This window comes from Hippoglossus stenolepis, chromosome 3 (genome assembly GCF_022539355.2).
Source record: "Hippoglossus stenolepis isolate QCI-W04-F060 chromosome 3, HSTE1.2, whole genome shotgun sequence".
Classification (NCBI taxonomy): domain Eukaryota; kingdom Metazoa; phylum Chordata; class Actinopteri; order Pleuronectiformes; family Pleuronectidae; genus Hippoglossus; species Hippoglossus stenolepis.
In genome coordinates this window covers 2746941-2773940 of record NC_061485.1, presented here as the reverse complement: position 1 = coordinate 2773940, position 27000 = coordinate 2746941, and the positions used below count along the sequence as shown (strand labels likewise).

The window sequence follows — 27000 nt, the reverse complement described above, 5'->3', positions numbered from 1 at the left end:
GATGCCGTGTGGAAGGAAACCACTTCAACCTCGGACGACGGGCAGACAGTGAACGCACCGCAGACTTGAACATGTTATTAGTTAATGAACAAAGTCATAAGAAGTCCGTCCCCAGAGAGAGAGAGAGAGAGAGAGAGAGAGAGGGAACCAAATGTCATGTTTAAAAAGAGAGAGAGAGCAGGAATGTGCTTCCTGTTTGTGAGAAACACACAAACTCAACAGATAATTCTGCACAAAGCAACAGAAACACAAGCAAATGTAAAAAAAAATATGAATAATCCTCTGTTTGTGTTTGTGTTTCTCTGTTTTCAGTCCGTCCTCTGCACGCAACTCTCTGCGCTCCAAAACCACGTCGGGGGGTAAATCTCGGACGCACCCGTCTCCCAGCAGAGCGGGTGGAGGCATCTGGTCTCTGCAGCCGGAGCAGGTCGACAGGGTCTTCCAGGCGCTACGCAAAGGACTCAAGTACGTGAACCAGGCAGGGAGAAGCTACGTGATTCTGTAACTGCTGAGGATTTTGACCACTTGGAAGAAGGGAAGAAGATCCTTTACTTAACTCTCAGTACCAGAACCTACGGTGGCCGAGAGAGCTCAACACATGCAAGCGAAGAAAACACCTGGAAATTGCGAAAAACGATAACGGGAATGTTTCCAGGGGAACCAAAAAAGTGACGAGCCGGCTGCAGTTCAAAGCTTTGTGAAGTTATTGAAGTCTGCTCCTCGTCAGGATGGAACTTCACAAAACATTGAACTACAGCCGGCTCATCACTTTTTGGGTTTCCTGTCATTCCTGTATTTGCAGGTGTTGTGTCTTTAGGTTGTTTTCTTAATTTGCAGTGCGTTGAACTCTCTCTGCCTCCGTAACTACCACAATGTTAAAAAACTTAATTACAGGTCGATGGCAAAAATCGTACTTTATCAATAGCTAAACGACCTCTGTGTAAAGCTTCTCCCAGCTCCACTGGGAGAAGCTTTACACAGAGGTCGTTTAGTCCAATGTTCTCGTAACATGTCTGAGTTACTGACGCTGCAGTTCTGCTTTAAACATGAATCTCACGTGTTGCCGTGGTGACGTGGCTGCAGGGAGTATCTGGAGGGTCACCAGGCGGAGATGGACTTCCTGTCGTCACAGCAGAGAGAGACCAAGAGAAACTCCAGACTGGTGAGAGGAGAGAGAATCCCTGTGTTCACAATGTGTCTTTATGTTTGAGACATCTCAGAGAGACAGGAAGGAAATGTCTTCAGCACGTTTGTTTGGATTCAGGGAGGAACTGATGAGAGTTTGGTGGTCGAAGGTCGAAGGTCAAAACATAAACGGGACTTCACAAATAACGTTAGAGTCTCGCGTTAAAATGTTGATTATCAAAATGTTCCCCACACACTTATCAAACTAAACCAAAAGTTTGCTAATTTATCTTCGTCACTGAAGCGCAATGAATCCTGAACTTAACACTTTTATTTTCTCGAGGATGATGATTGATCCCTTCTCTCTATTTTCAGGCGTTTTTCTACGATCTGGAAAAGGTAATATTTTTGTTTCTCTCTTTGCGCTTCCTATTTTCATTTTTATTTTAAATGTACAACATAATATACGAACATCTACACATTAATAAAATCGAACATCGTATTCTCTGCGTTCACAGGAGCTCAGAGCGCTGGAGAGACACATACGTCGACTGGAATTTCAGATCAGCAAGGTACAACTCGGCTTTTCAGGTTTTTGTCTTTTTGAGGTTTGAGGTGAGGATGAGACTTTTCTCCAAATTACTCCCGTTGTCTTTTATATATAGAGAATGTTCAATAGCTTTAAAATGTCTGAGTCTGTAACGTTTGTTGTGTGTGTGTGTGTGTGTGTGTGTGTGTGTGTGTGTGTGTGTGTGTGTGTGTGTGTGTGTGTGTGTGTGTGTGTGGTGCAGGTGGAGGAGCTGTATGAGACGTACTGTATCCAGTGGAGATTGTGTCGGAGCCGTCAACATGAAGAGAGCTTTCTCTCTGTCCCCGTCCACCAGAGCCTCCAGAGACAGTCTGCTGGAGCTGAGCCGCAACCACAGACACAGCCTGCAGGTGTGTGTGTGTGTGTGTGTGTGTGTGTGTGTGTGTGTGTGTGTGTGTGTGTGTGGTCCAGGTATTTCTCATGTTGTGAGGACCTTCATCTTTTCACAGTCACATGTGTCTTCCTTATGAGGACAAAAAGCAGGTCCCCATAACGCACATCATTCATTTCTCAGGTGAAGACGACCAAGGTTAAACTTAAGGTTCAGGTATAGATTAAGTGTAGGGTAGGTTAAAGTTAAAGTTAAAGTTAAAGTTAAAGGTTAAGGTAAGTAGCAACTATGGTTAAGATAAGAGTAAGTCTCCAGGAAATTAATGCAAGTAATGTCCTCTGAAGTCATAGAGACTGAGTCTGTGTGTGATGAATTAGTAATATCTACAGTTACTAGTTACTTAGGTTTAAAGTTACCTTACCAATTGCTGCCTGATAAAAGTAATACGTTACTATAGGAGAAGTAACTTATTACCTTTATCTTTATCTTCAGATAAATTCACATGTGTGTTATTTTATCGTTTCTGTGACACAGTGAGAACAGAACCGTCCGATTCGATCTCTCTTCACATTATCACCACGAGGTCGTGGAGCAACACAACCGCCATGTTGTGATTGGCTCGTTGATTTCAGCCTCAGCAGGTTTTCAGACTGTGAGTCAGTGAAACTCTTCTGACGGTGAAATGAAATAAAAACACAACAGGAACATGTCGTTTGTATCTGCTGGCGAAGTTCAAAGTGAATTCATGGCTGAATTGAAAGCAGAATGACGGGAGACAGACGGAAATAAACACTTTGATGACGTCTTTAAATCTAAAAACTGGAAATAAAACAGAAGGTCGTTATTACCAGATGAAATCCCGTGACTCGTGTGTTTACAGCAGCAGGATCAGGATCATTTAGAGACGACTGACGACTCATTCATTCCCTCAGACTGTCGCTGGATCAAATACATCCCAACTTTACATCCGTCCTCATCCTCTTCTCCTCTCACGCGTTCTTTCTCACATCAGTTTAAAGTTTCCTCTTCAAATTACTTTATTAGTCCTTTTTCATTTACAGTTCATGAGTTAAGAAACACAGCTCACTTCATTCAGAGAGAAGAACAACAGAGTCTTTCACACAGAGGTTAGAACGTCTGTCTATACCACGGGCAACCATGTGTGTCTCCAAGACCACACACACACACACACACACACACACACACACACACACACACACACACACACACACACACACACACACACACACACACACACACACACACAGATACACGCACACACACACACAAATGCACTACACTATTTTAAGAGTGTAAAAACTGCCGTCCTTTACGGATAAATAATTACTTTTCTGTTTAGAAGCTCATTTATAATCATAAATCCATAAAGTTGGGACATGCAACATTAGAAATAATCAGAATCGAAGCAGCGGTGGTTATTTTATCACATCTGGGGCTGTAACGATAACTCAAATAACTCAAATAACTTGAGAAACTCGATCCATCAAACCGAAGCTCCGTTAATCTGTGTGACCGGCGGCTGCTCTGTGGTCACCGTGTCTCCCACGGAACATTTTCACTTCCTGCTAACATACGCACGCCGTCACGTTCTGGTGTGACAGATGAAATAGCGGCGAGCGAAGCCGAGAGACGAGAAATATCAATAAACTTTGAGGAATAAGTCAGAGACATAAGAGCTTCAGAGGAGGCCGACAATCACACAAATAAATCCACGGCAGAAATAAACAGAACATAAATAACTGCTTCGTAGCACTAATAGTTTTAACGAGTCTGGTGTTGGTCCTGGCGACTCGACTCTTTGGCGTTGAGAGCTTTTAAAGACTCGTAAACTGACCACATGGTTCAGAGTCGACTTTGAGGATGAGTGTGGTTCCTGCAGAGCGACGAAGAGCCGTGACCTCCGGCACACGCAGCCCCCCCCACAGGAAGCAGCGGCCTGATCCACACACATTTAGAAAAAGCACTGAGACTATATATCAAGAGGGAAATATTTACATAACTGATGACACACGCTGTTGGGTTGGATTACTTTTAAATGTAATCCATTACTAAATACAAAATCCCCAAAATAATCAAATCGTTGGATTTTGTCATATAAAGAAAAACGGTAAAATCCCTAAAAGCTGCGGTGTAGATGATCCTGACCTTTGACCTCAGTGAGGACGGAGAGGAGGTGAAAATCAAAACATTTGAACCTAAAGATTTATGAAGATTTATTCAGTGTCTCCAAAATGTCTTCTGTCTGCAGGACATGTCAGTGATGGAGGGAGAGTTAGAAATCCTCCTGGGAGAGCTACACATCAAAATGAAAGGTACACACAGACACACCACACACACACACACACACACACACACACACACACACACACACACACACACACACACACACACACACACACACAGCAGTAATCCGTAACACGTTATTTACATGTGTTTTCACTCTCAGGTCTGATCGGATTCGCTCGACTTTGCCCTGGAGACCAGTACGAGGTCAGTTCTTCTATTTAAAGACACTTTGTCACTTTGAGAGAGAATTCTAACAAAAACACATTTATTCACTTTAACGTTTTCGTAACTTGACTAAAAACAGACTTTTACAAACATTTTCCCTCAGATGAAGGTTTTTGATTAAGACTAATTTGTTGGTTTTTTTTGGGGCCAATAAACCAAAACCCAGATATTATTTAAAGTAATTGCACCTTCGAGGGGTTTGGATTGTTCCGATTTACAGAAATGAAAATATTTTCGAGATCCGCTTGTGTAATCGTACGTGCTGTCATGTGCCTGACCGATGATGTCACGTGTCGATGATGTCACATGAGCAGGTGGTGGTGCGGTTGGGCCGCCAGCGTTGGAGGATCCGAGGGAGGATCGAGTCCGACGACACGCAGTCCTGGGACGAGGAGGAGATGGTCTTCCTCCCGCACATACACCACAACTTCGACATCAAGGTCACACACACACACACGTACTTTAAATAATAAGTACTTCTGACAAACCTCATTAGTAGTAGTGAGTACATGTACTGATACTTGCAGAGTACCTGTAATTGAGATACTTTACTCTCATCAAGTATAAAACAGTTTTAAACTACTTTTAGAAACACAAAATCTGTGCAGTTGTGTAAAAGGTATTTCTCTGTGTGTGTGTGTGTGTGTGTGTGTGTGTGTGTGTGTGTGTGTGTGTGTGTGTGTTTCCTGTCTCTCAGGTGACGGAGGCGAAGGGTTTGGGTTGGCTGCTGGTCGGCATGGTGACGTGTGCGAGCGCAGACTTCTTCGTGGCGCGGCCGCAGCTGATGCTGGTCGACATCACGGAGCTGGGAACCATCAAACTGCAGCTGGAGGTCACATGGAAGTACGGACGCACTCGTCACACACGAATACAGACGACTTAGAAGGACGCGAAAGTTTCTCTGAGTTACGATATGAACGTTGAGAAGCGAGGATGAGGAGGTGAAGCTCAGAGTTCAGTGGTGGGTGGGGGAACTGGGAAGTGGTGAGGAAAGGACAGGAAGTGAATGATGTGGTGGAGAATAGGTGGCGACAGCTGTGACAGGAAATAAAACCTGAGAACGTCTTCTCTGGATCTTTGTCTTGACCTCAGACCCCTCGTTGATATGTTTCACGTTAAATGATGGATCACATGAGTGACAGGTGCAGCTGGTTCACACAACAAGTTTATCTTCTTCTCTCTCCTCTTCCCCCGATACTTTCAATACATCTTCTATATTTTATTTATTTTCTAAAGTGTCTCACTTCACTGCATGTTCTCAGCGGTAAAGCAAAAAATAATGCAAACAACAAAATGTATGTTTTGGATTATTTTAGATTCTCAATCACACACAACCCTGCACTACACAATGCACTAATAAAACGCTACAACTTCACTACACACACACACATTTATGTTGAGTCATTGTGGATAAAAGTTTATATCCACAATGTTAAAAAAATGACTTGACAAAAAGAAAAGAGACTAAAAAGTTGCATGAATGTCAGGTTGTCTACAAACCGGTTTAAAATAAAGACCTTAAAAAACGTAAAACACGTAGGAGAGCTCAGGTATTTCGTACGTTTGTGTGAACTGTGCGTCTACATATACGTGTACAGATGTGTACAGATGTGTCGCGTTGTGTTTGTTTGCACCTCCAGTCCGTTCGACAGCGTGGAGAAGATGAGGCCTCTGTCCGTCAGCAGACAGTCAGTGTCCAGCAGGAAGAGCTCAGTTTACAGCTGGACGGCTCCGAGTACCCCGTCCTTCACCGAGAAGTACTTCATCGTGAGTACACACACACACACACACACACACACACACACACACACACACACACACACACACACACACACACACACACACACACACACACACACACACACACACACACACACACACACACGCACACGTTAATTCTTTAAATTCAAAGGGCTTCATGGGATGGCCATAAGACACCGTATTGCTGAAGAAATACTGACATATAACAAAACATATGGAATAATTACAGATATATAAAATGCCTAATGATGAAAGAAGAAAGTACAAGTTCATTAAGTGTTTTAAATATATATAAATAACATTTACCATGATTTATCTGTCAAGGGACAAAAAGCAGGATGTGACCCAGACTCTTCCTCTTGGGATGTAACAGTCGACCATTAATAGCAGCAGCATGATCTGCTTTTTAAGTTTATTAAAAATCCAACATGCAGCCATATTTCATGAAATCATTTCACTCTTTCCAGTCACAGTTGGAGTCCGCGCTGACTTTTAATATTTGACATTTACACTAATATGTCTGCAGTCGATGGTGCGTGAGCTGCAGCATCGAGAAGGGTCCCTCCCGTCCCTCGTGTCCAAGACTCGTCACAACAGAGGAGACGTGTCTCTGCTCAGCTACCTGTCCGACCCCGTCCACAGCCCGACGAGCGCCTACACCCCGAGGTACGCAGCGTATCAGCTGGGAAACATTATACATGCTCACAATATACAGCTTTAATACTTCTGTTTGACTGTTCGATGAAACAAAGGAGCTCAATCACAACGAGGCAGCTTAGTTTTACAGCGGCCACAAAAACTGTTCGTGAAATGACGGTGGTTTGGGTCTTTAAAACAATAATTATGATAAAAATATTTGTTAAGTATTTATATTTTATTCTTAATGTTTCCTAAATGTTTTATCTAATTTTTTAATACATTGCTTAGTGTGTTATGTGCCTGATACTTGGCTGCTGTAACAGGAATTTTACTGTTTGGGATCAATAAAGTTCATCCATCTATATCCATCTATATCTATCTATATCTATCTATATCCATCTATATCTATCTATATATATTCATATATATCCATCTATATCCATCTATATCCATCTATATCTATCTTTCTATAACCATCTATCCATCGATCCTTTAGATTAATTACAGCCTTATATTTTGCAGCAGTCGTCTCCTTTATCCACACAATCTGTTTTGTTTTCTCATAATGTTTGATTTGAAGGATTTGGGCCTTGAGGAGGTAAAAGTCTTTCCCAAGACAAATTACAGAAAAGTGTTAACACAATGAATAAATTTAAGATTTATCTCTTGTTCCCCTGGAGGAAGCTGAACTTCTGCAAAAACACAAACATGTTTGCTTTTTTAAGTATCGTCTTGGGAAATAAGAGAAATCAGTCCCATGTGTGTGGACCCAGTGAAGGTTGTTAACATGCAAACATGTCACTGATCTGCAAGCTGGAACTCAAACGGACATCGGTCATATATTTATGTTCATATTTATGTTTTACATCCTCCACATGGAAATCGATTCCTCCGCAGTCTGACGCGGGCTCACAGTTACCCCTCCAGCCCCAGTCAGGGCCCCAGTCTGGGGGGAAGCCAGACCCAGCTCTCCCTCGGGGAGGAGGAGGGATCCCTGGAGGGCTCCACGGAGGAGAGGGAGGGGAGGAAGAGGATGGATGAGAGGGAGGAAGAGGAAGAGGAGGAAGAGGAGGAATGGGGAGGAGAGTTGGAGACGTCTTCGACAGCAGTGCAGAGTAAGACAGGATCTCTGCAGAGGTGAGGACGGACTCAAGAACTTTTGTTGTGGCTTCATCTGAAATTGTGAAAACTCCACCTCTGTTTGTCCCGTTTGTCTGAATTTGTGATGTGTTGTCGCTTCTGTTTGAATATGGATCATAAAAGTTGAGTTTGTTACCTGATGTTAAATTTAAACATCAATAGGTGGTAAAGTTTAAATTCCTGGAAATTCCCTACCACCATGGAAAATCGTGTGCTGCACACCAGCAACAATGGATTATGTGTCGTTACTCAGGTCCAGCACTCCTGACATCCTCAGACAGAACCCAGCTGGAGACGCAGATGCTGAGACTCCCGGTGCAGCTCTGAGGCAAAACCCCGTCAGTGAGCAGGTAGAGTCCTGAATTCATCCAATCACATAAACACTGAGTTAATGGTTCTTCCACTCTCACGTCCGTCACGTGTTCGAAACCTCATCAACACGTCCCCCCCCCTGCTGTCTTCAACCGATCCTCTAACATTACGACGCTTTGTGCAGTAGGTTCGTGTCACGGGGCCTCGTTAGGAGGTTTCTTATCACGCTGCAGCCTCATAGTCAATCATAGACTTTAAGAGGGTTCTCACTGAGGAAATCTAGGGGGCCCCTCTCTGCTCGGGGCCCCAGTATGTTGCCACTATTGTCTTGTCACGGCCCTGCAGACTGCCCCCCTGGCACCTCCCTGTCCTGGACCTGTTCCTGCACTGATTTGTTTTTTACTGGTGGTCGACATGTTTTAGACCAGAATGAGAGTTGTTTTGTTTGATAATATGTTCTTCCCTTACTTCTCATCTCCGTAAATCTCTTCTTCTTTTCCTCTGAGGTTTTGTCATCTTCTCTCATCAGGTTCCATCTGACCCTCTTGTTTCTTCATTTCTCTTCCAGGACTCCCCAGGTTCTGAGTCCTACTCCTCCCCAGCCTCACCCACTCTCCCAATCCAGCCCCCAGCGGCAGCACCGACCTCGACTATGAAGACGGCTCCGACGCCGGGGAGGTCGTGTGCGAGCGGCGCCCAGCGCAGGGCCCAGGCCCTCAGGCTAGGGGCCCTGATCGCAGAGCTGGAGAAAACGTTACAGAACCAGAGTCTGTCGGAGAAAGAGCTGAGAGCGCTGGACCACCAGATCCTGCACCTGGCGACCATACTGAAGGTACCTGGGCACGTTTATACAGAAACCTGCTTCTTGTTGTGATTCTTCATCAATGTGTCCTCGTGTTCTCCGTCAGAACGACCTCTCCCTGTTGAGAAGCTCATCCTCTGAGGAGACGCTGGCCGTCGAGGAAGTCCTGGGCAGCTTTGACTTCCTGTCACATGACTTCAATGCAGATGATGACACTTCCTGTCGGGGCAGCCTGAGACTCAAAGACAGTGGGTGAGTTTTCAGACCGAGAGAAGGAATTCATCTGAAATTCCCTCAAACAACTTCTGGTTATTTCTGTCCGGCAGCATCAGCTCCTTCCGGCAGAGCACGCTGAGGAGCCGCGGCCTCCTCTCCCACCACAGCCAATCAGCTTCTGAGGAAGAGTTGGTTATTGCCCCACTGACTTCTGGGAACTGGGGTCTTGACCAAGCTCTGGAGACTCACCTGGATATTTGCCTCATCCTGCTACAGGTACAAGATGTTCACGAGTCATCAGAGGTTTGTTTTTGGATTCGTGTTCATATCTCATCTGGAATTATACAGAAAAAAATCATTAGACATGTTTGTACTTACAGAAATTCTCAGTTACTTCATTTTGAGATTCATCATCTCGTTCTTCTTGATCCAACTCCTCAGATGACAAGAGCGACTGACTTCAGCCTGTCGAGGACGGACCTGCTGGAGGAGACGTCTCTTCAGGCCGACGTCCTGGACCGAGTCAGCGGTCTGCTGCTGGAGAAGAACGACCACATCTCTGCTCGGGACGGTCAGTGGAGCATCTGTCTCATCTGTCTTTCTCACCACGTATCAGTGATGTTCACATTTTCATTCTCCTCCTCCTGCTCCTGCTCTCCTCACCCCTCTTCAGTCCTCCCTACGGCCCAGAGAACGAGGGATGTGTTGTTGTTCTGGGAGGATTGTGTGAACGACAGCAGCTCCGTGTTCTGCTGCGACTCCAACAGCTTCATCAGGACGCTGAAGAAACGCTACACGCACAAGGTGAAGGCCAAGCAGCCCGGCCAATCAGAGAAAGGTAGATAAGCACTCTTCTTTTGGTGGACGTCGGCTCGTGGACACGACGCAGCTGAAACCCTGTCCCCCTCCTGTGCAGTGTTCTCTCAGCTCCTGCAGCAGGTGCAGGCGTCCTGTCGCACGGTGCCCGGCCCTCGGTCGCTCTGCAGCCCCGACAGAGTCACCGTCTTCCAGCTGTCGGTGTATCTGCAGCGCTGGAGCGTCCAGGAGCTGGGAGAGCACATCTCCCGCCTCTCCAAGGAAGGTACAATTACTATGAAGTACCACGAAGACGTTGTTTTAAAGTGTTGTGTATTCTAATAAAAGTAAATTACAGGGTTGGTCCACTGGAGTCCAATCATGCAGGTAGTTACGGAAAAGATAACAACAGTGCTAATATATATATATATGTATTCTATTGCATGAGTGCCCGTCTTCACTAAGGGCTTAAAACAAACAGGCAAACAAAGCAGAGGACAGATTAGAGGATTGATTTTGAAATCCAAAAACTGCCGAGGGATGTTTTGTGTCACTTCCTCTGCAGCAAATGACGATCTCCATTGGACACTTCAGAGACAAAGCTGCAAACACAAGTTCTCACACTCTTCTGCTCATTTTCTTCAGGTTCCTCCTCCTGCTTTTATTTTGTAATTAGAGACCATGGGGCAAGAGACACGTTGTTTAGAAACTAAATCAGTCAGAGTTATTTCTGGGATCACAAGAGACAGGTGTCCACAGTTTGTGTTCATAGAAATGTACAAATGTTTGTGTATTTATGTGTGTATATACAGTGTGTGTGTGTGTGTGTGTCTGCTGGTATCAGTTGTGTGTTTGAGGAATGTCGCTGCGGTTCCCCTACAGAGCTTGAGAATCTGAGAACGTTCCAGAAATTCCAGCATATTAAAAGGAATCTGGACCATCTGTCAACGTTAGTGCCAAACGGTCACGCCAAACAAACTGTGCGTGTGTGTGTGTGTGTGTGTGTGTGTGTGTGTGTGTGTGTGTGTGTGTGTGTGTGTGTGTGTGTGTGTGTGTGTGTGTGTGTGTCCCCTTGAAGGCTCTTTAAAGTTTCAACAGCCCCATGATTCATCTAATTACTAAAATATGTTCAGATATAAAGACAGAAAAAACCCTTCCTTCCTTCCTTCCTTCCTTCCTTCCTTCCTTCCTTCCTTCCTTCCTTCCTTCCTTCCTTCCTTCCTTCCTTCCTCACGCAGCCTCAGTTTCCTTACGTCTGCTGTTTATTAAACTGATGAACTACATCTACCTGGCGCAGCACCGCTCATATAAAACTGCTAAAACAACAGGTTTCTGCTCACAGGTCGATCTTCGAGTCTGAGATCAATCTTGGCGTTTGTTTTAACAGCACTTTGAACCCCAGGCGGGCGGAGTTCACTGCCCAGACCGTGCCAGGAAAATAGAATAAATTGTGATTAACTTTTCTCAGATGCAAAAGCTGCCATTACGCCAAATGCTCTTACATAAATAACAACACACAGCTGTTACTGAGCGGCACAGCGAGAACCAGGTCTTGGTTTTACACCAAGTGTGAATAGAAATGTGCAGGAGCATGAAGAGGGGAAATAAACATGTTTTTTTTACTGTATTTGCCCTAATGCAGATTTTTAGCTGTATATAAATCAAACTTTCCAGGTCCTAAACTTTAACCTATTTTCAAGGTCAAGAATTGACCTTGAAAATCTATTTTTCAGACAAACTTCACAAAAAGTCCTTAACGCATCTGCTGCTCTGATAAAGATCATGTGACTAAGACCGAGAGGATGACATGTTTTTTTCTCGCTGTTGTGTTTCAGAGTACTTCCTGTCGGCCCTGAGGAGCCCCAAACGGCGGCGAGCTTTAAACAAACTGAGGGGGCGGGGCATCGCAGAGCTCTTCCCACTGGGATGCACGCTGCAGACCCTCGCCGCCCTGCAGGTCGACCCCAACCACAAAGTCTGCAAAGCTGCTGCCAGCTGCCTCTGCAGAGCTGCAGGCTGCAAGGCCTTCAGGAGCAAGGTACAGGAAGCTGTCCCAGGACATGTTGTTGTACGCTGGTAGAAATCCTTCAAATCCTGAATCTCTTTTTTCCAAGGTCAAGAAATTTTAAATCTGCTAAAAGGAAATTTACAGATGAGAAAAACACTGCTGTGCAATTCAGTAGTTGAAATTAATGAAGGTTAGTTAGTGTTAGAAACCAAATGTCCTGCTGACCTCTGAGTAAACGGTTTCTATCATACAGGGAGAAGTGGACAATTAGAATCTCACTCAGACTTCATCCACACTTCTACGTTTTCGCTTCAACTCTGCCTCAGTGGATCTGCACCAAAATTCCACTCACTCATAAATATCAGAACCCTAAACATGCCGGATCCAGATTTATGAAAGAAAACATGAAACACTCCTAGATCTGCCCCCCTGATCCGTATCTGCACCAGAATGAATTGACTTCTTCCCTGACTCACACTAAATTCAGTATTCAGTAGTTTTCTGTTTAATCGAAATATCCAACAAACCCAGATAAAGACATAACCTCCTTGGCCGAGGTAATAACATATGTGTAGAAGAGCTTATCTGTGGGTTTCACGCCTGAAACAAACCAACACGTCTGTCGCGTCTCTGTTGTTCTTCCTCTCCAGGCGCTGGTTTACTACACAGAGAGTTTGAAAAGCACTGAGGTTCAAATCCAACATGGCTCCTGTCTGGCTCTGAAGTGCCTCAGGGTGAGAGACGCACATTTTACAAACTGTCTGCAGACACACACACAGACGTGTAGTGTTTTGATCACTGTCTGGTGTGTGTATGTGTGTGTGTGTGTGTGTGCGGCGACAGAGTGTGTGGACCACATAGCAGATTTGTGGAGATCAGCGGATGAAGATCTCCGCGGCGCTGCCAGACAGACCGTCCTCTCGTTTGGTGAAAACAATGAATCCCTCTTCATTCAGCAGCTGAATGGTTTCTATTGGATCATGTTTAAGTTGTTTCCTTGTCTGCAGGTAAGAAGGGCTTCTCGGCCTTCCAGAGGATGGAGCAGCTGTACACGGAGATGCAGGAGGAGGCTTTTCAGAACCAAGAGACTGAGATCACGATTCTATAGGAAACTGTTTTTATTTTAAAAACAAAAGATGAAACATGAAGAATCTCAACGATCCTGAGTTTCAGGACGAGAGACGAGAGGTTTGTGTCTGAGCTGGATGAAGTTTATGAGCCTGCACTGAAGGACTAAGCCTCTTATTCTGAAAAACCTTCATAATAAAGGTGATGTGAGCAGAGGAAGAGCTGATGATGGACGGATCGACAGAAAAGTCACTTTTACTGGGACTTGATTTCAGTCAAATATGAAAAATTATGTTCAAAAATAAAAAAAAATCCGTTGTTACAATCTACTTACGTTTTTTAACCAGATAAGAAAATGATTCCTGCTTATTCAGAGTTGGGACCATTTTTTTAACAGTGGAGTGTTAGAGCCATGTTGGCAAAAAAATCTGAGATTTCACAAATAAAGAATAAATTTGTATTATTACAAGACTTAAAACTTTATTCTAACACTTTTACGACATATTCTAGTAATATTAGGTGTTTAATTCGCAATACAACTTTATTATTGTGATTCTACAATTTCATTTTTGTAATATAAGAACTTTATTTCCGTAATATTCAAATTGTGTATTGTAATATAAACAACTTTATTCTGCATAATAATATGACTTTATTATGGAGAGATCAGATTTTTTTCCCCTTTAAGTTGTCCTAATACTCGATTGTAAATCTCTATGGTTGTTTCACTGGATTTTATTTTCACATTGTGTCACAAATGTGTGTTTGAGGGAAATAATGTACAAACAAATCCAAACCATCCTGTGATTTGAGATACAAACACAGGGGACATTTACACGAAGGACAAATGATTTTGTCTTAATCTCCTTTTTCAAGCATAATTTGTAAAATAATTTTAGTCTCAATAAACAAGTTTGCTACCAACTATGGTTCAGAGCCAAAAATCAGGATACGAATATTGTCACTTATCGATATTTAAACCTCATGAACTGTGTTTCTCCAGAAAAAGGAAAACTGAGACACAGAGGCAGGTGCTGCCCTCTGCTGGCTGCTCAGGGAACCAGATGTTTGGGAGGGGCCCTGACCTCTGGATGCTTTGTCTCGCCACACATCAGACTGAGGTCAAACTGACCCGGGACCTGAGATATTTACAGACTGTTTGTCGGGTCAATAAAGTGTCGTGGGAAGACGACGGCAGAGTTTTATATCTGGAGGAAGTCGTGGAGTCTGCGTCACTGTTTGAGTGCACGAGAAACGTTACTACAAAAAACTTCACTACGCTTAAATCATTATTTATGTTGCAGAAATGAAGCAGGATCTAAATGTTCAGCAGTTCAGTTGTTTTGTCTTCGTCCTGCAGGAACACATGCTGCAGTTTCTACTTATTCTTAATTGGTATATGTCCTTCTTTGTAGAATTGAGATGAGATGAAATAAGGAGATGAGGAGATAAGATGGAAATGATGGGTGTTGCTGGCACAGAGGAATAAAAAGTAGAAAGTAAAAGTAAAAATACTACAGTGTAGAAACACTGCACTCCTATGAGTAGAAATACAAAAGTATTACCAGCCAAATGTACTTTAAGTACCAAAAGTAAAAAACACTTGTTATGCACAGTGACTCATTTCTGAATATCTTCTTGTAGTTTTTTTTCGGTTTGGATCTAAAAAACTCAGATTTTGACCATGATGATGCTCAAGCTGTATTTTGGCACAAAGATGTGCGTCTGTGATAAATCATTCTGTCGTCGTGGAAACACACGAGACTTCCTGAGCGGCTGCAGCAGGATGAAGATATTAATTATCAGGAGCTGAGTGACGATGGTGGAACAGGTTTGTTTGTCCTTGTGTTGCATCATCATCTGAAACACATCCAGCTCCAGCGCAGTTTCATATCGTTTCCTCGTCTTGTATCATTTTGACCTGCTGTCATGACGCCATACTGTCCTAATATATATTTAATGTCCCATTTATACTTTCTAATACCATAGAATGTGAAGTAATACCATTTTATTATTGGCTTGTATGACGGAGACAATCTATTACTGCATTTCTTCTTCCGAGTTACATGTAGAAACAATTGACACGATTTCTTAATTAATTCATGTTTTTGCTTAAATTTACTTGTCTAATTATGAGACATTTGTTTTGAAAGATATTTAATTTTATGGTTTTTCTATGGGAATTTCTTCAGTTACTTTCAAATTAATTCCACCGTAGAGTAAATAAGTAGAAAGTATTTCAATTTACTACAACCAGCCACATTTCAGGACATTTCAACTCCTTAGCTACATTCATTTGATAGTTGAAGTTTCTAAATCGTATAAATTATGAATCACTGATATTAATTTAAATACCAAATACTGTTTACAATTACACATGAAACGATTAATTGATTAACTGAGTGTTAACTATTAAAAAACAGATTAATCAATTTATGAAAAAGAGAAAGTTTTATCGCTCCAGGTTGTGAAGTGAGAATTTAAGCTTTTTGTCTGACTTCATATGATTTTCTGATGAAAACAAATAGAGAAAATAATCAGGATTTTACTCAAATAATTTAAGACCAAACTCATCGAAAGAATAATTTAAAGAAACCCGATAACAAACTCAACTTATCACAGTTTAAACATGTTGAGAGGAAAAAACTTTATTTAAATTAAAACCAAAGCAATCAGGTAGCAGTGAGCATGATGTGCACTGCTACACAAGGCTACACACACACACACCATTAGGTACACAGTATAAACACCGTAGCCTGTGTCCAACAGGTAATCATAACACTTAGAGCAGTCACACACACACACACAGTAAACTTGTTGATAACGGAGTTTCTGCAGCCAGCACTCTGTATTGCTTATTTTTGCTGGAAATACTGCCCCCTGCTGCTTGTTTCCATGCGTCAACGTGGTTTTTTTTGCGCACATCAGCATGACTTGATCACACAACACACAAACCTTTCATTCACACACTCACACACATTCACTCACACACACACACACACACATTCACACACACACACACACACACAGAGAGATTTTTATACCCTTTGGAAACGTTCGGCATTTTCTTTAAACTCACTAAAATCTGTGTGTGAACTTAACACATGAAACGAAAAAAATAACGTCAACCCATGCGTGATTTAAAAAAAAACAAAAAAAAACACCAAAAAGAACAAATAAAGATCAAATCGTAAGTCTGGCGGATCGGGGACGTTCCCTCGAAGGCGGGAGGAGTAAGATGAGCGGAGGAGCAGCTGCAGTGCACGCTGGGTAATAACGACGGGACAGTTCCTCAGCATTATTACGCCGTCTGAGTTGTGTGTGTACGTGTGTGTGTGGCAATGCGGCAAAGGAGGAATTATTCACAGCAGTTATTGATTGTCCAGTGTGCTCTCCTTGTGAAGGGTAGCATTACGTGTGCAGAGAGAGTTGGGAAAGGTTGGACTCTGAGAGGCAGGCCGACTCCACCAGGTACAGAAAGCTTGCGGACAACTGTGAGGACTGAGCGTGAAAACTCGAATCGCCTGAGCTCCGTCTGGAGATTTCCTCGGGGTCAGGCGGACTGAGGCCGTCGAATCCTTCTCAAACAACGACCCTGCAGGTTTTTGGAGAAGTTCTGGTTGAAGTAGAGAGGAAGCAGAAAACTGAAACCTGAAACACAGCGGCCACAATGACCCCTGTGTCACCTGTGGTGTATTTATGTATTTTTATTTATATATATATATATTTATTTATTAATATCGTCTGGTTTTCATTCAAATGCTGGAATGAAAGATTCAGAAAATAAAATGTTTCTCTCCTCAAGTCAACACGTGTCCGTGTGTACGTGTCTGCACATTTCAAGTTTCTACGCTGCCGTCTCTCGTCCACGTCTCCTCCGATGTAGCTTCTCCCTCCTCTCCTCCGACCACCTCAGATTTAAGTCAGTTTCTCTTGACAGCATAAAAAAACAACCCCCCCCCACAGCCTCTGTGACAGTGTTCTGTATTTTCAGCAGAACAACCCTCCAGCCTCCATTCAGCGCCACCTCACCACTCTCCGACCCCCAAAAGTGTGGTCCGTCCCCTCTTATATCATGGCAGTATCATTCTACAGTAAAGCCTCATCACCCTTCACCCTCCCCCCCCCGATATCTCTCCCCGTCTTTACCCTCCTAGGTTCCGACTATGGCTGGGTCGTGGGCAGCGTCCGGCAGCGCGGCGTCCTGGCAGTGGTACAGGAAGCAGTTGCCCCAGCAGCTATAGCAGATGAGGAAAAGGGCAGCGAGGAAGACCAAGGCGCAGATGGTGCACGGCTTCCTCTCCAGCAGGAAGCTGAGCAGGTAGAAGCCCATGAACATGGAGTGGTTGAACCACAGCGCTGGGTTGAGCGGTTTGGGGATGAGCAGCACGGGGAGCAGCCACTGTAGACAATACATCGTCTCTCTTTGTTGAAGGACGTTGGCAGAGGATCTTCTGTGGCGCGAGCACCGTTCACTCACAGGTTGTTAGAAGGATGTGGTGGGGGGTCAGCCCTACGCAGATGGTACGATGTGGAGGAGTCGTTCTATCTGACTGAGCTGCAGTGATGCAGGGACCGGTCGAGGAAGTCAGAGGCTGCGGTCGTCAAGTCATCCCTGGAGACAGCAGAGGACAGAGAAGTCAAACGACCGAGGAGGTCAACATTTTAATAGTCTCTTCAAACCAGAGCTGAAATAAATATCGTTATCAACTATTAATTGTTTGCTCCATAAAGTGCAAGAAAGATCCACGATGGCATATGGGCAAGAATTTGCAGCAAACGCTCATAAGTGAGAGGATGGGAAAAAGTTTAATGACTATAGATAATGAAACCAATTACTTCTCCATTCATTATGGAATTGACTGCATCAGCTACAGTTCAAACATCTTTTCTGTGACTGTATTAGAATGTTTATTCTAACCTTAAATACAGAGAGTGGAAGAAGCTACGTGTATTATTCAACTCATCCATAAGCATCTTCACATTCTACAGATGAAAACCTGATCAAATAGTTTAGTTCTGAGCTGAAACAATTTGTCAATTAGAAAATAAGTTAGAAATTCTATCATGATTATTGTTCCAAGTTGTTTTAAAGCAAAAACACTAAAACATTCTCTGGTTTCAGCTTTGTAATTTGTGAAAAGGTCAACTGGTCGATGTTTTACACTGCAGCAACATGTAATTCGAATCATCTGCCTTAACTTGTGATATAGTTTAACATGATCCTCGTTCCTTTAGCAGTGATTCGTCCCCGTAGAAGAAGCATTTGTCCACGTTAGACATTAATACAAACTGTAAAGTGGCTTTTAAAATACGCATGTGTTTACAGGACATGTTTCTCTCGACATGCAGGATAACGTTGCTGTCTCTCTTGGACTCGGACAGTTGGGACTAATCATTGTCTCTCACACTTCAGGAAACATTTAACCAACTATTTGCATGGGTAACTTCCTTGTCAGGGCCTGGTTGCTGCAGACTAGCCTCTCAGCTAACGTCACTACCTGCTGTCGCGTGGACACATGACGTGTGGGAGAACAAACTAATCACATGCAGGTGATTGTTGAATCTAATTCTGACTGAAGAGACGAACCAGCATCGGCCTGAGTTCGAATCTGCATCAACAAAGTGCGGAAGTGACCGAAGGACGGAAAGTTAAGTGACTGGGAACAGCTGCAGCTTTTTCCTGCCTCACTCTCGATGCTAACACACTAACTACAGCTAACTAGCTCGTTGTTCACTAGCAGCTAGTTAACACTGACGTTGTGCCACGGCTAGCTGGAGCTAACAGCTAACTCACTCAAACAGCAGAACACGCAGTTGGGTTCTTTACGGACAGATCTTGATGCTAATTGAAAGGTGCGTCTAATGCTAACCTGTGTTCACAACCGAGCCCCATTCAAACTATAGCGCTGCACCGTTTACCAGCAGAGAAACTGGGGTTAGAGGCAAGTGGAGCCACGAATCACTTCGGTAACGAGTGTAAAAGAATAAAACCCTTTAATTAACAGGATATTTGCCGGTAATTTGGTGGGACTTCCAGTCGCGGTGGGCGGCACCAGTCGTTAGCAGTGGGAGCTAGCTCTAAAAGTAGAAGCTTTTCAAACACATGGCCTCCGTGGTTCCGCTCGTTGATTGAGACTCAGACATCTCAAGGTTTAAACCCTTCATCTCCAGCACGTGCACACGCACGCACACACACACCCAGCCACGTTTGTCTTGACTGTTTCCTCCGTGGACCAGAGAACAACACGTACCGGAGGCTAGCTAGCTAATTAGCTTGAAAACACAACAAAAGATTTTCACCGGTGTTTTCGAGGCATTAAGAGTCAAACTCGCGGCGGTTCGGCTTCAGAAACGTCCCAGATTGATGTGCAGCGTCCGTGTGGGGGTTGAAATGTCAACTGACCTGACTCCTGTCGGGCTCATTCTACCACAACTGACTGCGTACGTAGCTGCTAACCACCGACAAGCTAACAGGCATTAGCTGCTGGCGCGGAGGGACCCCTGGTGCAAAGAGGTTTAGGAGGCTGAGATCTGCCTGAATGAATTTATCTTTACTTGTGCATCAGACAGAAAATCCTGCAGATTGTTTCCACTTTTTCTCAACTCCAGGTTAAAAACACACTTACTGTATTACTGCCATAAGAATATATAGTATAGTAATTGTATTATTACTATATGAACTAATGCAGTATCTGCATGAAGATGTTTCTCACTCAAACAGCTCTAGGTTTAAAATAAAGTACAAAGAAATGTTGTTCACAAGGTGCAGGGACACTGTTCCCTTATTTGGTCACTTAATTAGGGCCCGAGCACCGACAGTGGGCCCTATTGAAATTGACAGGATTATTATTATTATTATTATTATTATTTTTCAGGCAAAAGAAGGGGCTTTTTGAGGGCTTCAACGTGCTCAAATCGTTACCAAAGTTTGCAGAAAGTTAGAAAGTGGTGAAAATGTACGTATTCTGGAGTATTTAGAAATGGGCGTGGCAAAATGGCTCAACATCGCCACCTGGAACGCAATCCACAGATTTAAGTCACAGTTATGATATGAACTGGTCAGGCAGGGTGTCGTCTAACACGTCTCATCCCCACAACAGCCACATAGTTTCCTCCACCAAGCAGGTTATGTTTCACCCCTGTCTGTAAATTGGTTGGCTATAAACAAGATTACCCAAAAACTACGGGCCGGATTACCACGAGACTTGGTGAACAGATGTGGTATGTATCAGGTAAGAACCCATTACATTTCTATGATGGACATCTGGAGAGCACATCACCCAGACAAGAAACAATTTACTTCTTTCTCATCTCGACACCAAACATACTCTTTTTACTGGGGGGTCAGCAGAAGGACATTTGCGTTCACATATACAGCTCCTCTGGAGAAGGTCCTGAGGTTCTCCAGAGTTCTGTGCATGTCTGAAAGCAGCTTTAGACTGTAAACAACTCAACGACACAAACACTAACTATAATTTATTGCTTTTAATACATCCTCACTTTCCGGAGGCACAACCTTTTTACGGCAGACAACTGTAAAAAGAAAACATTCTTACATCAGATCGTTGGATAAATGGAAATACACGTTTGAGATTAAAAGTATGAATACAAAGAATACAATGGAATAAAACACAGCATCATTAAACTTCATGAATAGGTCTGCCAGGAAATGATACTCACCGGTGCAGTTAGATGTGTGCACTTCTTGCTATGGAGAAGAAACAAAGGGACAATACAGTGACAACAGGATTTTGTGTCGCATTGTCGGGAGGCGAAGGCGGCACGAAATCTCTCTGTGCAGGAAGAAATCTGGATTATGTTATTGTCCTAGTCTGAGTTCACAGAATAAAGTTTTCACACATGTCTTTTGGTTGCTGGTTGGTTTATCAGCAGCATAACAAAAAATGAATTTGCACCAAACTTGGAGGAGGGATGGGGTCGCAGCATGAGAAGAACTCGTTCAATTTTGCAAAAATCAGGACAAAGGGTCAGATCCTTACTTTAACATAACAGATTAAAGAAATCTGCAGTCATATTTAGTGAGTTGATATTTATAAGTGTGCAATTTAGTGCAGCTTAAAATTTTCAAATTTCTTAAAATTATTTGTTCCACAACTGTAGTTCAAATGTAGCCTTTCTAGACACATATTTTGTATTGCTGTATTATACTGTGTTAAGTTTATTTCTCTTTAGCAGACACACGTAGTTAAGAGTAAAATATATGTTTCATTGGTTTTCATTTCACTCTGTAATCATTTAGGTGATCAGACCACTCCCTTTTTTCTTTAATATGTCTACTATAACAACTAGACAGTCGTGCTGGATAGATCAAAATAATAATAAGAATAAGAATAAGAATAAGGAATACTCTGGTTTATTTCACTTCCACCTGTGTCACTTGCGTTGGTCCACGAATAGCTACAGCCTGATGCCCCCTCATCTGGGACGCTGTAGGTGGTTTGATCAGTGCCCTGAGTGACAGTACAGGTGATGTTCCCTGCCCCACAAACTTGTAGAAGACAATCTGGAGGACGGAAAGACAGGACGATCACCAGAGGCACGATTCGATTGTGAAGTGCCCTCAGGTCTGAGCTGGGTAGACTGTAACAAATCGATAGACTGTAAAAAAAAATTATCAGACAGCTGCAGCTCATTGAAAACACAACAGCCTGAGTCTTCACTAGCACCGGGACAGTGGATCATATCAGTCCAGTTCTCAGGTCCTTTCACTGCATCCTGTCCATCAAAGAATAGATTTCAAAATATTGCTGTTGGTTTATAAGGCACTGAATGGTTATATACATTTCTAATCTACTACTATTTAACCATCCAGTCCCCTCAGGTAGTCTGGGACGGGTCTACTTTCTGTCCCCATCAGTCCAAACTAAACATGGAGAAGCAGCACCCAGTTCTAATGCTCCACGCATCTGGATCAATCTCCTAAAAAACCATGAGGCTTCCACCACCACTGTTGTGATATCCCAGCAGCTTCAGCAGAGTCGGTCCCATTACTCTGCTGTAAAGCTCCTCCTCCTCCTCCTAAAACACTATCATACTATTTGGGCTCCAATGACGGATTACAACTTATGATCTTCTTCATAAAGAAATATAATATAAGTGTGACAAAATTTATGACATATTTTAAAGCTGAGAATCGTAACACTGACTTCATTATGAACTTGTTTTCTATTTCTGACTGACAAGCGAACACGTTTGAATCATTTAAATTAAACATAACTAACATCCGACAGATCTACCAGCCAATCACAAGTGACTTTTTGTTTCAAAGGTCTGTGGTTTCATCCAATGGTGAAGTGAGATGAGTTCTCACCAGCGATTTCGCTGCGATTCATATGCTAATTAGATCACACCTTCGCTCAGCGACTCCCCGGCGGCACTCCCCCCTCCCCAGCCCCCCCACTGCTCTACCGGGGGTATGTTTCTGCCAGTTTGTGTCACGGGTGAACGCGGAATTCGCATCCTGTAAACGGGCACTGACTGCCAACATTTGGCTTTTCGTGCAGTGAGAGAGTTTCTTTGGTCTCAGCTGCTCAATGATCAGAGCAGAAGCTGCAGTCGGTTTGTACTGAGCTGAAGTTTCTGTTTCCGCCTCCACTCTGACCTGCTCTCACTTTAACTAATAATCACTCATTACTAGTTGTCAGGACCTGATCAGTACATGAAGTAACTTAGTGTTTGTTTGATGCGCTCCAGCGTTTATGAGGCTGCATTTAAACATCATGAAAATTGACTCGTCAACATTTTGTGCTCAGTACAAAATGAGACGAGACGCTCACAGTCTCATTAGCACAGGGACACAGAAATACAGAAAAAGATATATGTGGAAATAAATTTAAGACATTTATTTCTATATTTATACCTTATTTATTTATGCATTTAAGTATTTATTTATACATTTATTTATATATTTATTTATAATGAAGTCATGTTTCGTCTTCCATATTTTCTACTGTACAGTATTAGTACTTTAGTTTCCTCCTCGTCCTCCAGTCCAGCAGGCGTCGCTGTTGGCTCTGAGCTCGGTGTCTCTGTTTTCCTGCCGCTGGCTCTCTTTGTCCGCTCCGGGACTCAAAGTGCGCAAAGACGAGGAACATGTCCGCCGTGCAGCTGCTGCGGGTGTCGGTACGTGAGCGGATCAGCGCTGCCGCGGAAGGCTTTCTGCTGCAGGTGGAGAAAGGAGGAGAAACGGCTCGAGTCCCGGCGCTGAGGGCGATGCTCACCGAGCGGCTCGCGGCGGCGGCGGAGGAGATCGTCGCGGTGATTGAGGAAACCGTGGCGGAGTACGAACACAGAGTGGAGCGGTCCGAGCGGGAGGTCTGCCGCCAGAGGAGGCTGCTGGATGCCGTGATGAAGCCCGAACTCCGGCTGCACAGAGTCGGTCAGTCCCTCGAGGAGCCGCTCACAGGCTAACGTTAGCTAGCTCCAGCTCTGCTAACACGAGTTGATCAAACTAACACTCCTTAAAGGGAATGATGAGTTTAAAACGATGTCTGGTTGGTTAAGTTGATGAAATGTGTAGATCAAAGGATCAGGAGCTTTGACCCTCAACGGCAGCCCGGGGTCACGTGTCTTTGATAATCATCTGCAACATGCTGTTAGAAAGCTCAGCACACATCTGGGGTGTTCATGCATTTTGGCTCCTTTTGTGTAAAAACAGACACATATTGTGTGAATAATTATGATACTGGCATATTTTAAAGTCAGTATAATTTCTACATCACTGTTGTTATATTAATAACAATAGACCCTATTTGTGAGATGCTTGATTTCGAAACGATCGCTGTGACACATAGATGAATAAATCCATGTAGGTCATAGCAACACTTTACCTGAACTGGAGAATCTGGGTTTTATTTAAATACTAAAACTGGTTTACAACATGGATTGATTCAGTCACTGGAGTTGTGCAGTTAAGATGACTCCTGCTATTCCAGTCTATTCCTATTCCACTCCACGTGTTGATAATCGTAATATATTACGCTTGTTTCAGGACAAAAAGTAAAACTTGCGGTTCTGTCTCCGACCATGCCATCTTGAGAAATCTCCCCTGGATGCTTCAGCTTCAAGTGCTCGTGCATCACGGTTGTGCTGCTGTGATCATTTTGGATTTGCAGAGTTTACAGAGAAACATGTTGTTTGGTCTCCGTCTAAAAAACTCCCACACTTTAGATGATCGTGGGCTATTTGCTCTTTGGGTGAATTCAAGCTTTGACTCGACGCAGCCGTCTTCCTTCCTCCTAATGACGTCATCACTAGAAGACCAGACAGAGATGTGAAGACAGTTTGTGGTGATAAGAGCTGACGACGGTGTCGGGGTGATGTAAACATGATCACATGATCTATGCAGCAGAGTTAATACGTCACTTCCTGTCTCTGTCTGCTGCTCCACCTTCACCTGAGTAATGAGGAGGATTTGATACTGTTGTGAACGAGTCTGTGCAGAAAACCTGCTGCTGTGTTGTTCATGTGTGAAACACAAACTCTGGAGAAACTCTGGAGACAATTCTCTGGTTGTTACCCACAGGTCATGTCTGAAAACAGCTTAACCAACTAACTAACCTCCACTCGCCCTGCTCTGCTCTGTTAGTGTCCTAATTTGTTTATTTGGCCTCAAAATATAAAACTTTTTTACTGGAAACACTTCCAGTGTTTAAAGCTGCTAAATTTACGAGCTGCGTCGAGATGTTGAGGTAACTATGAACTACCTCAACATCTCTGCTTCCTGAGTGTGATCATTCAAAAATAATAACAGTCGACATTAAACGACACAACACAAGTTTTTAAAAACACTTCAGGAAACTCTGAAATGATAAACGTGTGTATTTGTGTTTCAGTGTGTCCTGCAGACGTACAGCAGCTGATGGTGAATAAAGAAGAGGTTCCCCCTAAGCAGCAGCAGTTGAGCCCCATTGTGGACCAGGAGGACCCAGAGCCCCCCCACATTAAAGAGGAACAGGAGGAACCGTGGACCAATCAGGAGGGAGAGCAGCTTCAACAACTTGAGCAGGCTGATATCAAGTTCACATGGATTGCTGTCACTGTGAAGAGTGAAGAAGATGAAGAGAAACCTGAGTTGTCACAGCTTCATCAGAGTCAGACTGAGGAGAACAGAGCGGACTGTGGAGAACAAGAACCAGCCAGGAACTCAGGTCCTGATGGACATTTACAACAAGGTACTGAGGACAAGACTGAAGGCAGTGAAGATGATTGGATGCAGACCAGGGAACCTCAGTCTGGTTTAAATACAACAAATAACAAACAGCCTCTAAGTGATATGAAATGTAAAACTGGTAAGAAAGCATTTGGTTGTTCTGAGTGTGATAAAACATTTAATCAAAAGTACAATCTAACTATACATATGAGGAATCATACAGGACAGAGACCGTTTAGTTGCTCCGAGTGTGGTAAAAGATTTCTTCAAAAGTGCCATCTAACTGCACATATGACGATTCATACAGGAGAGAAACCATTTAGTTGCTCCGAGTGTGGTAAAAGATTTAGCCGAAATGGCCGCCTAACTGTACATATGAGGACTCATACAGGAGAGAAACCGTTTAGTTGCTCCGAGTGTGGTAAAAGATTTCTTCAAAAGGCCTATCTAACTGCACATATGAGGATTCATGCAGGAGAGAAAATATTTAGTTGCTTTGAGTGTGGTAAAAGATTTCTTCAAAAGGGCTATCTAACTGCACATATGAGGATTCATACAGGAAATAAAGCATTTAGTTGCTCCGAGTGTGGTAAAAGATTTCTTCTAAAGGGCAATCTAACTGCACATAGGAGGATTCATACAGGAGAGAGACCGGTTAGTTGCTCCGAGTGTGGTAAAAGATTTTTTCAAAAGGGCGATCTAACTGAACATATGAGGACTCATAAAGGAGAGAAAATATTTGGTTGCTTTGAGTGTGGTAAAAGATTTAACCAAAAGAGCAATCTAACTGGACATATGAGGACTCATAAAGGAGAGAAAGCATTTATTTGCTCTGAGTGTGGTAAAAGATTTAGCCGAAAGAGCAATCTAACTGTACATATGAGGACTCATACAGGAGAGAAAGCATTTAGTTGCTCCTAGTGTGGTAAAAGATTTAGACTAATGGATGTTGGGACATGGTTTTTGGGAGACCAAAGCTTTGCCTATATGTGCAGCCAAAAGCCTGAAGCCGCATGTCCCTCCAGGACTCAGTCTCCCAGGGGCCATCAACATCACAGAGGTGTGAAAACCCCCCCAGGGACACAGGTTTCAACTCCCATTGGTCACTCTGGACCCCATGACCTGTGAGGTCACCGGGCCAATATAAGGCCTTTTCCCCCTATTTTCGATCTCTTCCTACAATCCTTCCACGGAGAGAAGGCTGTGGAGCCTCTTCTCCAGCTCACATCTTCTCTTCCCATCCAACTCTTCGAGAGGAGCACAAAGGTGCAGCTTCCAGCTCATCTCACCAAGTAAACCTCCTCGTACTCCAAGCTCTACCAACCCTTCAAGCAGCGACTCGATGTCCTGCTGGAGAACTTCAAACAGCAACTGAACTCAACAGAATCACCAAGGCAGGAGCCACAAACCAGCCAGACGACTTCACAGAACTTCGAACTGCACAGCATCTCCTTTTCTCCCCTTTCCACGGACTGGTAACACATCTTGGCTTAATAATTATACTAGG

General features: G+C 43.5%; 3 protein-coding genes across 5 annotated transcripts in view; 2 read left to right on the top strand and 1 right to left on the bottom strand.

Annotated features, from left to right (window-relative positions):
- Positions 1-13643, top strand: part of ripor3 (RIPOR family member 3) — a 35263-nt gene extending 21620 nt beyond the window's left edge. Inside the window, 24 exon segments of the mRNA XM_047339370.1 lie at positions 313-465; positions 1084-1162; positions 1501-1524; positions 1644-1697; positions 1917-1960; positions 1962-2064; positions 4315-4378; positions 4513-4556; positions 4892-5017; positions 5275-5420; positions 6218-6344; positions 6865-7004; positions 7875-8114; positions 8371-8467; positions 8998-9261; positions 9338-9483; positions 9558-9723; positions 9889-10018; positions 10121-10285; positions 10364-10528; positions 12078-12280; positions 12901-12983; positions 13086-13177; positions 13258-13643. Coding sequence (XP_047195326.1) covers positions 313-465; positions 1084-1162; positions 1501-1524; positions 1644-1697; positions 1917-1960; positions 1962-2064; positions 4315-4378; positions 4513-4556; positions 4892-5017; positions 5275-5420; positions 6218-6344; positions 6865-7004; positions 7875-8114; positions 8371-8467; positions 8998-9261; positions 9338-9483; positions 9558-9723; positions 9889-10018; positions 10121-10285; positions 10364-10528; positions 12078-12280; positions 12901-12983; positions 13086-13177; positions 13258-13358 — 2956 coding nt within the window. The 3' untranslated portion in view covers positions 13359-13643.
- A 2303-nt stretch (positions 13644-15946) lies between these two features.
- Positions 15947-19846, bottom strand: LOC118104484 (bladder cancer associated protein). Of its 3 annotated transcripts, none has more exons than XM_047339380.1 (2): positions 19725-19846; positions 15947-17933 (listed from the first exon to the last, which is right to left on the bottom strand). In XM_047339380.1, exon 2 carries the CDS (start codon positions 17733-17735, stop codon positions 17472-17474), a length of 264 nt encoding a protein of 87 aa, XP_047195336.1. In that variant the 5' UTR covers positions 17736-17933; positions 19725-19846; the 3' UTR covers positions 15947-17471. The 3 variants fall into 3 exon arrangements, with proteins under 3 accessions (XP_047195336.1, XP_047195334.1, XP_035007280.1); XM_047339378.1 differs by having other exon boundaries at positions 19573-19841; XM_035151389.2 differs by having other exon boundaries at positions 19622-19841.
- A 3433-nt stretch (positions 19847-23279) lies between these two features.
- On the top strand, positions 23280-26789 carry LOC124851051 (gastrula zinc finger protein XlCGF57.1-like). The gene is made up of 2 exons (XM_047339373.1): positions 23280-23720; positions 25177-26789. The coding sequence occupies exons 1-2, from the start codon at positions 23435-23437 to the stop codon at positions 26412-26414; spliced, it is 1524 nt and encodes a 507-aa protein (XP_047195329.1). The 5' UTR covers positions 23280-23434; the 3' UTR covers positions 26415-26789.
- Positions 26790-27000: the final 211 nt, after the last annotated feature.